This window comes from Amblyraja radiata, chromosome 28 (assembly GCF_010909765.2).
Source record: "Amblyraja radiata isolate CabotCenter1 chromosome 28, sAmbRad1.1.pri, whole genome shotgun sequence".
Lineage (NCBI taxonomy): Eukaryota > Metazoa > Chordata > Chondrichthyes > Rajiformes > Rajidae > Amblyraja > Amblyraja radiata.
This window is the reverse complement of record NC_045983.1, coordinates 8,850,557-8,864,516: the sequence shown is the minus strand read 5'-3', so window position 1 is coordinate 8,864,516 and position 13,960 is coordinate 8,850,557. Positions and strand designations below refer to the sequence as shown.

The following is a 13,960-nucleotide window of genomic DNA, read 5'->3' as shown; positions in this document are numbered from 1 at the left end:
TATGAAAGGCAGACCGGGGCCTCCTCTGTCCGAGAGGTGCTGGCATTCCACATCCATCACCCTGCCTGGTCCCTAATCTGAAGCTGCTGCTGCACGCGGCCAGAACAAAGAGCCGGCTCGCAAACCAGCTGCACGGCTGATGGATATCGCAGGTGACAGTCACCGCGGGCTGCCGCGCATTCAACACACCCTCCGCCGGGCTAATTGGCCATTGTTAGCATCAACCTCGTTTTTCCGTGCTCTGCCCTGCGTTCTTCCCGCTGCCCTGCATTGCCGAGGCAGGGCCCGGAATTAATACGATGGCCCGTTTCCTCGGTTTCCCCATCCCGTGACTGAGGCTGCCTTCCTCTGTGTGTGTCTGCACTTGTCAGAGTGATGGACAACTCCCTCATTCCCCATTTGTTTCCGCTCACTTTCCTCCCCTCGGGGATGGCTTCAAACAATATTAATAATAGGAATATCCATACATATTAATACAATAATATCATGATCATAATATCATACTGTTTATTAATAATAGGATTATCAATATATATTAATACAATAATATGGTGGGAATATATTATATGAATAACATGAATATCAATATTTTTTTTTTAATACAATAAAATAATGATAATATATTATATTAATAATAGGAATATCAATATATATTAATACACTAATATGATGGTACTATATTATATTAATAATATGAATATCAATATATATATGAATACAATAATAATAATAATAATAATAATAATAATAATATATTATATTAGTAATAGGAATATCTGTTATATTTTATCAGCATATTATTTATTACTAATAAGAATATCAATATATATTAGTACAATAATATAATGATATATCAGCATATTATTATGATAATAATAATCACAATAATAATAATTTGTTAGTTTAGTTTAGTGTATTATTGACACAAGCGTCGAGCTGCAGTGAAAAGCTTTTGTTTGCATACTTTCCAGTCCAAAAAAAAGAGCATGCATTAATTATTATAAGAATACTTAATGTAAGGTCAAGTCTGTGGTAGTGCACGAGGTGGTCTGTGGTGTTCCGTTGCCGAGGTGGGATTAGGGTTGTGCAGGTCGGTGCAAGAATCTGAAGGTTGTGGGGAAGAAGCTGTAGCTGTTCCTGAACCTGGTGATGTGGGACTTCAGGCTTCTGTACGTCCTGCCCAGCGGTAGCAGTGAGAAGAGGGCGGGGATCGTTGATGATAGATTCTTGAGGCAGCGCCTCGTGTAGATACCTTGCTTAGTTCAGTTTAGTTTATCGTCACGTGCACTGAGGTACTGTGAAAAGCTTTTTGTTGCGTGCTATCCAATCAGCGGAAAGACTCCATGATTACAAACGAGCCGTCCACAGTGTACGGACACAGGATAAAGGACAGGTGCTCCGGACATGTAGGTTGCAGTCCTAAACCTCCACAGTAGAACGCCCCTGTCCCACTTAGGTGATTTTTTAGGCGACCAGGCTGTGGCCACATGGTCGCCAGGGTACCGTGTGTATGGTTGTGAGTAGACTCCTCAGTTGCCCAAAGAATTGTTGTGTTTTTCTGGACGCCGCTGGATTTTGAAATGTTCAAACCTTTTCAGCAACAGTCGGCGATGGTTGGCTCGTCGTAGGTTGTCGCCGGTGCTGACGTTGGTGAATTTCATTGGCGACTACCTACGTCAACCTACGTCAACCTACTTCAACCTACGTCAACCTACGTCAACCAGCGACTGAATTGTCTTCAGTTGTCGCCGACAGGGTCGTAGCTTGTCGTAGCTTGTCGCCGGTGGACGTAGGTTGACTTTGGTTATCGCCTGTGTGGTCGTAGGTTGTCGTAGGCGTGGTCATAGGTGGACATCCTAATGGGTCGCCGGTTGTCAGTAGCTCAACGTCGACTAGGTGGTGGGTTGGCGTAGCTTCTCTTAAACATTGTCGTGGGGGGGGGGGTCCAGACGCCGGTTTTTCGGCGACCTGCTAGGACTATGCAAGTCGCCGGCAGTCGCTCGAACAAATCACCTGAATGGGACAGGCCCTTTAGCAGGTAGGTACAACAAGTAATTAGGAAGGCTAAATGTTGGCCTTCACTGCAAGGAGTATGAGTTTAAATGTAGGGCGTTCGAAGCAGATTTATAGGCGATGGGTGAGGCCATGGTTGAAGAATGGTTTTTGCCCTCTATGTTTAGGGAATGGAAGTAAATTGGTTGGATGAAGGGATCGATGCACAAGAGAACATCGAGCAGCACAGGAACAGGGCCTGCAGCCCACAATGTCCGTGCCAAACACAATGCTGTTAAACTGACCACCTCTGCCTGCACGTGACCCATATCCCCCCCACACCCTGCATACCCACGCGCCTATCTAAAAGCTTCCTAAACACCACTGTGGCACCTGCCCCCTCCACCACCACCCCTGGAAGAGCTTTCCTGGGAGGAAACCGAAGATCTCGGAGAAAACCCGCGCAGGCCAAGGGTAGAACGTACAAACTCCATACAGACAGCACCCGTAGTCTGGATCGAACTCGGCTCTCTGGCGCTGCATTCACTGTAAGGCAGCAACTCTGTCGCTGCACCACCATGGCCGCTCATATGACTGCAGAATAGTCATAGCAGTCATACAGCGTGGAAACAGGACCTTCGGCCCAACTTGCCCACATCGACCAACATGTCCCACCTATACTAGTCCCACCTACCGCCCTTTGGCCCATATCCCTCTAACCCTGAGTTTATTAAAAAGTGCAAGGGCAGCAATGAGGTGGGTTGGAAGATTGGGATTACACTCCTGGCTTAGCAATGGGCCATTCAGTAGCCTGATGACAGTAGTTAGTGTTCAGAACCTGGCCTCACTGCTCAGCCACAGCTTATTAAATGCAAATGTTATTGCTGCAACTTTACTGCAAAAATAATCTGATGTTGATTACTGGGAAATGTTCCATCCATTACATCTATAATGTCAAAGAACTAGGAAATGGATTAGAGGTTATTTTACATTGCACAAGTGAATTGAGACAGGAATCAGAATGGTGCAGCTCTCAGCCAAAGAAAGTATTCCAGCTTAAACACTTTCAGATGCAGACAGAGTTTTAGTTTAGTTTAGAGATCTAGCGTGGAAACAGGCCCTTCAGCCCACCGAGTCCCCGCCGAACAGCGATCCCCGCACACTTAACACTATCCGACACACACTAGAGACAATTTACAATTTTTTACCAAAGTCAATTAACCCACAAGCCTGTACGTCTTTGGAGTGTGGGAGGAAACTAGAGCACCCGGAAAAACGATGACAGGTCATGGGGAGAACGTACGAACGCCGTAACAGACAGCATCCATAGTCAGGATCGAACCCGGGACCCTGGCTCTGCAAGACTGCAACTCTGCCGCTGGGCCACCGTGCCACAAAACAGTGAACTTCTGGAGAAATAGCGATTTACAGATGTCTGTAAACATGGAACCCATTCAGTACCTGGGTAAGGCCCGTATGGAGGCAGACGCAATGGGAATGAGTTGGCGTTAGACGGCAATGATTCTGCCTTTATAATAATAATAATAACTTTATTTATAAAGCACTTTAAACAACTGCAGTTGCCACAAAGTGCTGTACATGAGAACTCATGGACAAAAAGCTATTACAAACCATTAAAAACCGTAAAACGAAGGACTATAAAAAACACACTAAAAATTAAAAGACATTAAAAGCACTAAGAACAGGAGCAATGCCTCAGCCAGTGTCGAAAGCCAAAGAATAAAAATGTGTTTTTAGGGAGGATTTGAAGATGGACAGTGAGGGGGCCTGTCTGATGTGCAACGGCAAGGTGTTCCAGAGTGCCGGAGCAGCAACAGAAAAGGCTCTATCCCCTCTGAGCTTCCGCTTAGACCTTGGTACCTCAAGGAGCAGCTGATCAGCTGACCTGAGGCACCGGGCAGGAGCATATAGGTGGAGCAGCTCAGAGAGGTAAGGCGGGGCGAGCCCATTCAACGATTTAAAAACAAATAAAAGAATTTTGAAATGAACTCGAAAGTGCACTGGGAGCCAGTGAAGGGAGGCCAAAATTGGCGTAATGTGCTCCCTCTTTCGAGTTCCGGTCAAAAGGCGAGCGGCAGCATTTTGAACAAGCTGGAGACGAAACTCTCAAACTCTCCCGCTGCACCACCGTGCCACTCATTGTGCTGAGGCAGAGTCTTCCCCACCTTCTTCAAACAAGGGGGTGGATGTCACCATGTGTATATTGTGCAGAAACAAGAAACTGCAGACGCTGCTTTACACAGAGGAAGTAGAGCTCTACCTCAGTTGGGGTTAGTTTATTGTCACGTGTACCGGGGTACAGTGAAAAGCATTTGTTGCGTGCTATCCAGCCAGCGGAAAGACAACACATGATTACAATCGAGCCGTTCACAGTGTTCGGATACATGATGAAGGATCATAGTTAAAGTAAGAAATGTTACTGTATGAGTACACAGAGGACATAGGTTTAAGGTGAAGGGGAAAAGATTTAATAGGAATCTGAGGGGTAACTTTTTCGCACAAAGGGTGCTGGAACAAGCCCCCACAGGAGGTAGTTGAGGCTGGGACTATCTCAACTGTTTAATAAACAGTTAGACAGGTACATGGATAGGACCGGTTTGGAGGGATAGGTGTGACTGGTGTAGCTGGGACATGTTGGCTGGTGTGGGCAAGTTGGGCCGGAGGGCCCAATTTCCACACTGTTATTCTATAACTCTATGACTCTATGAGTAGAGATGTAAAAGTGTGGAGCCATTGTAATATGTTATTGTAGAACCTTCTAGTCGCCAAATAGTCGCCTGGGTTGGACGCCATCTTGGAAGAACGTTCTTCAGACAAGGGAGTGAATGCAGGCATTTAATTTCAGTCTTGGACTGATTCCTGAACCCACACTGTGTACAGCACCAACTCCGAGTCTGTATCTGCTGTTGTGTTGGGAGATCCACAAGACACCTCATGTTTACCCGCTGTGATTTTTCTCTTCTGTAACATGGGCACCTTTTCTCCGTGGAGAATGAGGAGGCCGACACCAATCCCTTTTTCACCGTCCAACTCTAATCCTCTCTCATCCTGGGAGCAATCCGGTAAAACCCTTCTGCACCCACACTCTTCCTGCAATGGGGCGACCAGAACTGGACACAATGCTCTAAAAGCAGCTTAAACCACAGCTTTATAAAGTTGCAACACGACTTCCTGAACCATATCCTTGCATGGGTGACGTTTCGGGTCGAGACCCTTCTTCAGACTCTGAAGAAGGGACTCGACCCGAAACGTCACCCATTCCTGCTCTCCAGAGATGCTGCCTGTCCCGCTGAGTTACTCCAGCATTTTGTGTCTATCTTCGGTGCAAACCAGCATCTGCAGTTCCTTCCGACACATAGAACTAGTGTGAACAGGTGATCAATGGTCGGCATGGGCTCTGTGGGCCGAAGGGCCTGTTTCCATGCTGTGTCCTGTGATATTATTCTGGTAACATTGCATGTTTAATAGTAAGATTAAACGAGAACTTACCAGTTTGAAGTTTGATCTGTATTTTATGAGGAGTTACGATGAGGGATTACGTGAAGAACCCGCTCAGTGCGCAGGCGCGGCATACTTCCAAGCAGCGGTGTGGAATCACAGATAGACACAGTTATTTTGAAGTAAACATAGTAAAGATAAGGAGACATCAATTTATTAGTTTGATCCATTTAATGAGGGTGGGAGCGGAGGGCACGTAATCCCTCATCGTAACTCCTCATAAAATACAGATCAAACTTCAAACTGGTAAGTTCTCGTTTAATCTTACTATTTTACTTCGGAGTCACGTGAGTGACTACGTGAAGATTTCAAAGCTCTGTGATTTCAAACCGTGTAACAGTTTCATTTCACTCACTGCCGAAGTTCTTGAGGGAGGAAGTGTTATCGTAATGAACCAATGAGTCTATTTGTAGAAAAACACAATGGTATTTTTTAAACAATAACAACAAAGAATTAAGTTGCTCCCCTGGGCTTAAATTAAATATTTGCAGTTCGTAAATCTTTACTGCAAATAAACCAGGTTTTGCCAATGGCTTATTATAAAATTTCTGAACGGTCTTTTCCCTTCCCACCATCCTGCTGTAGCCAGGATGTGGTGTATAGGCATGTCCATTCTTTAGCCGTCGACATGGATGCTGCCCTGGTGGAATAAAATTTGTACATGTTAGTGTTTATCCCAGCAGTTTCTAGCACCTGCTTGAGCCATCTCGCAATGGTTTGGCTCTTACCCCACCATAAGGTTTTTGTGACTGACCCACAAGGCTTTTCATCTCCCTCGAATATTCTGGTTGTGTCTATGTAGGATAGTAGGTAGGTCATGGCACATAACCGTGGTTCTGGTGGGTAAGCCACGACTGGATTAGGTGTTCCTGGTCTGCTCTGTTTGACCAGTCGCTGGATAACGACAGATCTGGTCTGGAGCTGTTATCATGTTGTCCAGTCGCAATAGGTGTAGTGACTGGACCCTCTGAGCGGATACAAGTGCCATCAACCTAAGTGTCTTTAGTGTAGCTTGCTCGAGGCCGGGGGATCTGGCTGGTGGCCATTCCCTGAGATATGTCAGGACCACACTGATATCCCAAATATGGGTATACCTGGGCTTAGGGCTTGATATTGTAAATGCCCTTCATCAGTTTTACCACCAGTGGATGGGATCCCATCGCCTGTTGTCCTGCCGCTGGTTTGAGATAAGCAGAAAAAGCACTCTGCGCTGTGTTGATGGCACTGTAGCTGATCCCTACATCGTGGTGTAGATGGCCAGGAACTCCAGTATGTTGGTGGCTGTAGCTGTTGCGTATGTTGTCCATGTTTCCTGGCAGTACTTCTCCCTTTTTTGATGCTGGTTAAGTACTGCCTCTTGGTGGATGTTCGAAGGGATGCTGACATGGTGGTGATGGTTTGTTTGGACAATCCCAGTTCCAGGTAAGGTCTGTTCAAACTTGCAACCCTGGCGTTTAATTTTCTCATGGCATGGGTGTTTAGCTTACCAGGTAGGTAAGTAGCTGATAGCCAAATATGTCTTTCGACATACCATTGCCAAATCATGTTGACCAATTTGTCGCATGATAATGATTTTATGCCACCCATATGGTTAATATAAGCCATCACCGTAGTATTTATCAATTTGTAACCGAACATGCAAGTGCTGCATATTAGATACATATGCTTTTAAACCATAAAAGGCGCCCAACATCTCTAGATAGTTAATGCCCAGTGTAAGTAGTAATGATGACTCTAGTTTAGTCCATCTACCATTTGTGCTGGATATGGAGTTAGTCGCTCCCCAGCCTTGAGCACTGGCATCTGTTTGAATAACTAAAGTAGGGTTAGTGATAAAGATAGGGCTGAAACTATGCCAAACGTTTTCTGCCCACCACTGTAGCTCTGATATTGCTTCAGTGGGTAAGTTCATGACACGACCATAGTGACCTGTATGTCGTTTTATTGCCCGTACCTTTGCTCTCTGTAAAATTTTTTGATAGTGCAAAGGTCCGAATTGTGTAGCCGGAAATGCTGCTACCATTTCCCCAATTACTCTTGCTACTTGTCGAATAGTTGGTCGCTCGTTGACCATTAATTTGTTGCATGATTGTGCTAATTCAACCATTTTTGCCTTTGGCAAGGTAACAGTCATATGGACTGAGTTAATTGTGAAGCCCAGGTAGTCCATGATAGTGGATGGCTTCAACTTAGATTTATCTGGATGTAGGACGAACCCGAGTTTCGAGGAGCTGTTTTGTAGCTGATACTGCTGCCACAGCCAATTCCATCGTTTTCCCTACTATGAGAATATCCTCCAGATATGCCATGACAATATGTTTTTGTTTTCTTAGTATTGCCATGGCTGGGTTCAATATTTTGGTGAATAATCTTGGGCTGAAGTTCGCCCATAGAGCAATGCTTTGTACCATCCAGATAAATTTTGGGTATCTGCGATGATCCTTGTATATGGGTACTAGATAGTAAGCATCTTTAAGATAAATGCTTGCCATGAAGTGTCCTTTGGAATTCAGTTGTTTGGCAGTAACATATGTCTCCATTTTGAAATGTATATACTTAACAAATTTGTTTAGTGATGTTAAGTCAATGATGATGCGACAGACACCATCTTTTTTGGTTTTAGTGAATATATTCGATACAATTTCCAAAGGTTCATGTTTGGTCTTTTTGATGACCCCCTTTGTGATAAGTCTCACCAGTTCAGCTTGTCCCTCACGTTGCTCTTTGACGGAGGGAGAAATACCCTTTGGGGCCATTGTTGAACTGGCGGCGTTTTTTCTGACATGAATTGTATTTTATATCCTGTAATGTTGTTGAGTATATACTTGTCACTCGTGACCATACCCCATGCTTCTTTAAACAAGTGTAATCTCCCCCCTGTTAATAAAGCACCCTTATTCTCTATATGCTGGTAGGGACCAGACCCACCTACCTCCATGGTTATTGGCGATTCTGTTTCTTCATTTTCCTGAAGATTTTGTTCTGACGTGCTGGCGATGTTGGGGGGAGGCGCATTTTCCAGAGGGTCCGCTGCGGGCCCTGATCTGAAAGATCTTTGGGGATAATGTGCGGACCCCAAGCGTTCACCAGTCCCATATTGCGGACGTCGACTGGTGGATGCCGTGGGGTGCTGCCACTTGGGTATCGGAGGTCTTGGTTTGCTCGTCCCGGGGCCTGCCCTCATTAGGCCGAAGGTTTTTGATGCTTCCTGCATCTCCTTCAGTTGTTATTGAAATCTTTCCCAAATGGCAGCGCGTCCGTCTCCGCAGCTGGGGCTTTACACAAGCCAGCAAATTTGGGATTGAGGGCAGGTCTTATGTTTCCCTCCGGAGATTGTTGATCTCAAATTGTGTGGTACACATTAATGCCAGCACATCCTGCTGGCAGGTATCCATCTCCGTGGTCTCCACGGAACGAGCAAAGGCTGTGATGGCTGACGTCAGGAGCCTTAGGATCCGCTGTAGCTTGAGTTCTTGGGTCTGGATGTGTGACCCACATGCCCCCAGATTTGGCTGTTGACACTTTTTACTTTGAGGGCCTCACCGTTTTCTGGTGCTGTGTTGTTTCAGCACCTCAGCGAGCACCTTTTCCAGTAATGGTTGATGCTGGCCGCCATTCTTGGTTCCAGCGGTGCTCCAGCCCGTGGGGTTGCTACAAGCGGTCCATCACACCCAACAGCTCTTCATGTTCCTGCACCCCTGGCATACTCCCGAATTCGTCCGCCTGCCCCTGTTCCAGACCAGCCCAGCCCTGGTCACCAATGCTAGCCTCCAGTAATGAGGGAGCAAAGGGCAGTGCATGAGGCACTGTGGAGGGGGTGCCTGACCTCCCTCCGCGAGAGCGCTCTTTCTGCGCATCTCGCTGGAGCTGCTCCAATTGCTGTTGGATGCAGCTCAGGCGGCTGTCTCTCCTCCATTTAGGTGGAGACATGTCCCCGTCCGACGAATCGGACGCCACCGGCCGGATGCCTGTTCGGATGGCTAGACATCCAGCCCGCAGTTCAGGCACTAGCGGGACTGGGCTCGGCGCGGTGATGGGGATAGCGGGGCGACCGGTTATTGTTCCTACCGCCTGTTGCTGCCCCCCCTGCAATGGAACGCTCCTCCGCTGGAGTCGAGCGGGGGACAGGTTCTTCTGGAGCTTTTGTGCCTTGTGTAGCGAGAGCGCCCCTCAAGCAGCGCGTCTCGCAGGCATCTGCTCCGTGAGCCGCTCCAGCGGCTCAGGCGGCTCTCTCTCCCCCCGTGCGGGTGGAGAGACGTCCCGTCCGACATCGGGAACACCTGCCGGATGCCTCTCAAGTGGCTATGCGTCCAGCCCGCTGCTTCAGGTACTAGCGGGCTGGCCTCGGCACGGTGTCGGGGAATTACGGAACACCGGGTAACGCTCCTGCCGCCCGTTGCTGCCCCCCTCCCCAACGGGAAAACGGGGGACAGTTTTGTTCCAGAGCCTTTTTCTCTGCCTGTAAAAACACAAGCAGAAAAAGGCTCACCTGTAAAAGAAAACCCGACCTCAGGATACTCACCTGACGGTCCGGTTCATGCTGTAACGAGAGTGCCTAGCTCCCGTTGCAAGCCGCTGTTGCACTGCTGGCGTAATGCCGCGCCTGCGCACTGAGCGGGTTCTTCACGTAGTCACTCACGTGACTCCGAAGTAAAATTTGCTATGTTTCATTTGCAGACAGTGCTTTGTTTTCCAGGAATATCAAAATGTTCCAATTTTGCTCATACAATTAAATATACACTTAGTTATTTAGCAGACATGTTTTGATGGGCAGTTTTAGTAGCGTGTGTCTGGGCCAAGTATTTGTATACTGATTTGTGTAGTCAAATAACTATTCGATGCATGAGTCCTGGAGGTGGTACAGGAACAATGAATGTTCCGGATTGTTCCGGTGGGAGAGTCTAGGACCAGAGGGCACAGCCTCACAATAAAGGGACGTACCTTTAGAATAGAGATGAGGAGGAATTCCTTTAGCCTGAGGGTGGCGATTCTGTGGAATTCATTGCCATAGACAGCTGTGGAGGCCAAGTCATTGGGTATTTTTAAAGCAGAAATTGATAGGTTCATAGTTTATCTCAGTTTAGTTTAGTTTATTGTCTCGGGTACCGAGGTACAGTGAAAAGCTTCTTTTGTTGCGTATTATCCAGTCAGCGTTATGACTACACACGATTACATTCAAGCCTTCCACAGTGTACACATACAGGATAATGGGAATAACGTTTACTGCAAGAAAAAGAGATTGATAAGTAAGGGTGTCACAGGTTATGGGGAGAAGGCAGGAGAATGTGGTTGAGAGGGAATGATAGATCAGTCAGTATATTTAAGAGGGAGTTAGATGTGGCCCTTGTGGCTAAAGGGATTAGGGGGTATGGAGAGAAGGCAGGTACGGGATACTGAGTTGGAGGATCAGCCATGATCATATTGAATGGTGGTGCAGGCTCGAAAGGCCGAATGGCCTACTCCTGCACCTATTTTCTACGTTTCTATGTTTCTATCATTGAATGGCAGGTTCGTAGTGGAGTTGATGGGCCAAATCTCCTATCTCATAGCTCCTAGTTTCATGGCTAACTGCACTTTGCCCTAGTCCCCTCTTGCAGTACGCTGTGAGGGAATCGCTGTGGGATTTCACCAACTCATAGCTTTGTATTTCTCCGAGCTCCGAGTACAGCTCCGAGTCTTATGGCTGACCTCTCTTCTCCCTATCCCCCCCCCCCCCCCCCCCCCCCCCCCCCTGCAGGACGACATGACGGAATCGCTGCGGGACTTCACCAACCTGCCCGAGTCGGCGCCACTGCTCACCATCCTGGACATGTCGCAGCGAGCCAAGTATGTGAAGGATGTAGAGGAGATCACGCCGGCCATCGTCGAGGAGTTTGTCAGGGCCTTCCTGAAGGAGAAGCTAAAACCCGAGCCCATCTGACCCAGGATTTTGTAACGCTCCCGTTCTATTTAATCCCTAACAACAACACCAACAACAAAGACAATTTCCAAAAAAAAAACGAAACGCTCTTTCTAACTCTTGAATTTGAAACTGGTTTTAACATTGTGGTCCGTGCTGGAGTCTGCTGGACTTTTCTTTCCCGAGTCTTTGTGTAAAGATGGTACTTTGACTTCCATTTTGCCACCAACGCCGACTGCCCGCCGATGTCCGTGATGCTCCAAGCCAGGCAGGCCCGTGGGACTTGCCTCCCCTCTGCCCCAGCGGGAAGATATAGTCATCGCTACAGAAGCAAGTAACCCGCACACCACTCCCCCGACCAACGCCAACTGCGTTCTCAAAGGTAGACCAGCTTCCGAGTGTGGCTGACCCAACATCAGCCCGCTTTAAGATGCAAAATGCTGGAGTAACTCAACGGGACAGGCAGCATCTCTGGAGAAAGGGAATGGCTGACGTTTCAGGTGGAGACCCTTCTTCAGATGCTGCCTGTTCCGCTGAGTTACTCCAGCATTCTGTGTCCATCTTCAGTGTAAACCAGCATCTGCAGTTCCTTCCTATACATACGGTCCTTGAAAGAGTTGGCCTTGGCTTCATGTTGGGCATTGACATCGTGGGCCGAAGGGCCTGTTCCTGTGGTGTGCGGTTCGGTGTTCGACGCTCCTCGATGAGATACCAACCACTCGGTCAATTAAAGGCTGGATTTTATGTAGTTTCATTTTTTATATCCCCCTTTTTATGTAATCTGGTCCTGTTATAATGTTTTAAATTATTGCAATAAACATGGCAACAGTCACGTTGAACGCAGCTGTGATTTATTTCCTGCCGTTCGGCTGACAGTGTGACCTCCACTGGAGTGGTTTATAGGGCGACACTTCTCCCGGGTAGACAGTGTGTCGGTCTAGGGGAGACTGTGCTGAGGGGAGACTCCGACCGAAGGGCCCTCAAGTCTCTCCCTTCCCTCAACTTCTCCAGGCACACCTGACGGCAACCCAGCTTTTTTGATTTACAGACACGGCACGGAAACAGGCCCTTCGGCCCGCCGAGGCCACGCCGACCAGCGATCACCCATTCAGACTAGCTCCACGTAATTTCACTTTTGCATCCACTCCCTACACACTGGGGGCAATTTGCAGAGGGCCAATTAATTTACCAACCCGCACGTCTTTGGGATGTGGGAGGAAACCAGGGCGGAGGATACCCACGAGGTCACGGGGAGAACGTGCAAACTCCACACAGGCAGCGCCCAAGGTCCAGGATTGAGCCCAGGTGTCTAACGTTCTACCAGATGGTAGATGAGTACAGCAGAGGAATAGGCCCTTCGGCCCATCGTGTCCGTACCGAACCCTGCTGGCAAGATAAACTAAAATCTCCTCTGAACCAAAGCAATTTACAGAGGCCAATTAACACAGAAACATGCACATGTTTGGAGTGTGGGAGGAAACCGGAGCACCCAGAGAAAACCCACATGGTCACTGGGAGATCATGCAAACTCCACACAAAAAGTGCAGGAGGTTCGTATGAATCATAGATCAGCATAAATGTGTTGGACCGAATGGCCTCGACAGTGTTTCAGACTCAATGCAAATTGTCACAGCTTCCTGGGCAAGGCATCAACTGAGATAGCACAGAAAGTGGACAAAAGTGCTGGAGAAACTAAGGAGCGAAGGAAATAGGCAACGTTTTGGGTCGAAACCCGCTGAGTTTCTCCAGCACTTTTGTCTACCTTCGATTTTCCAGCATCTGCAGTTCCTTCTTAAAGACTAAGTATGGGCAGGATCAATGGGAATTTGACCCACGACCTCTTCATGTCAGAGGTTATGGGAAGAAGGCAGGAGGGTGAGGGGAGAGGGGGTGGGGGTGGTTAGGAGGGAGAGATAGGTCAGCCATGATTGAATGGCGGAGTAGACTCGATGGGACGAATGGCCTAAACCTTCTCCGATCACTTATGATCAAATGGCTGATGCTATTCCCCTTCCAAATTTGCTCATGTTGTTCCTTCCCCCCCCCCCCCCACCACCACACAGACAAACAATACGCGCCCCCCACACCCCCATCCCCCACCCACCACTACTTCATCGTCATGGAAGCGACATCAGACGGCACCAGGGCCGGATTAAGACCCATAGAGGCCCTAAGCACTTAAAAGATTTTGATGCCCCCATATATATGTAATTCAAAATATAAACAATAATAAACCATAAAACAAATTTTTATTTTTCAAAATGAAACAAAACTAACAGTAGGATGGAAAATAATGTTTATTTTTGTATACTTCGAATATTATTTTTGCAAGTTTAAAGTGATTTATTTTGTGCCGTAAACCATTTACCATTTCTGTGGTGCCCCCTTCCCTAGATGCCCTAAGCACGTGCTTATTTTGCTTAATGGTTAATCCAGCCCTGGACGGCACGCGTTACAGGGGAAGGATGCACCCTGCGATTGTCTCCTCTCCATTTCATTCCTGCTTCGTGCATTAAACTCTCGGCCGCTGTGAGAGTGGGCTGGGTGATC

At 47.5% G+C, this 13,960-nt stretch overlaps 1 protein-coding gene across 1 annotated transcript in view; it reads left to right on the top strand.

Annotated features, from left to right (window-relative positions):
• Positions 1–12,249, top strand: part of nxn (nucleoredoxin) — a 107,158-nt gene extending 94,909 nt beyond the window's left edge. The window contains exon 8 of the mRNA XM_033045719.1: positions 11,249–12,249. Within this exon, the coding sequence (XP_032901610.1) occupies positions 11,249–11,431 (183 nt within the window). The 3' untranslated portion in view covers positions 11,432–12,249. The remainder of the gene's footprint in view (positions 1–11,248) is intronic.
• Positions 12,250–13,960: the final 1,711 nt, after the last annotated feature.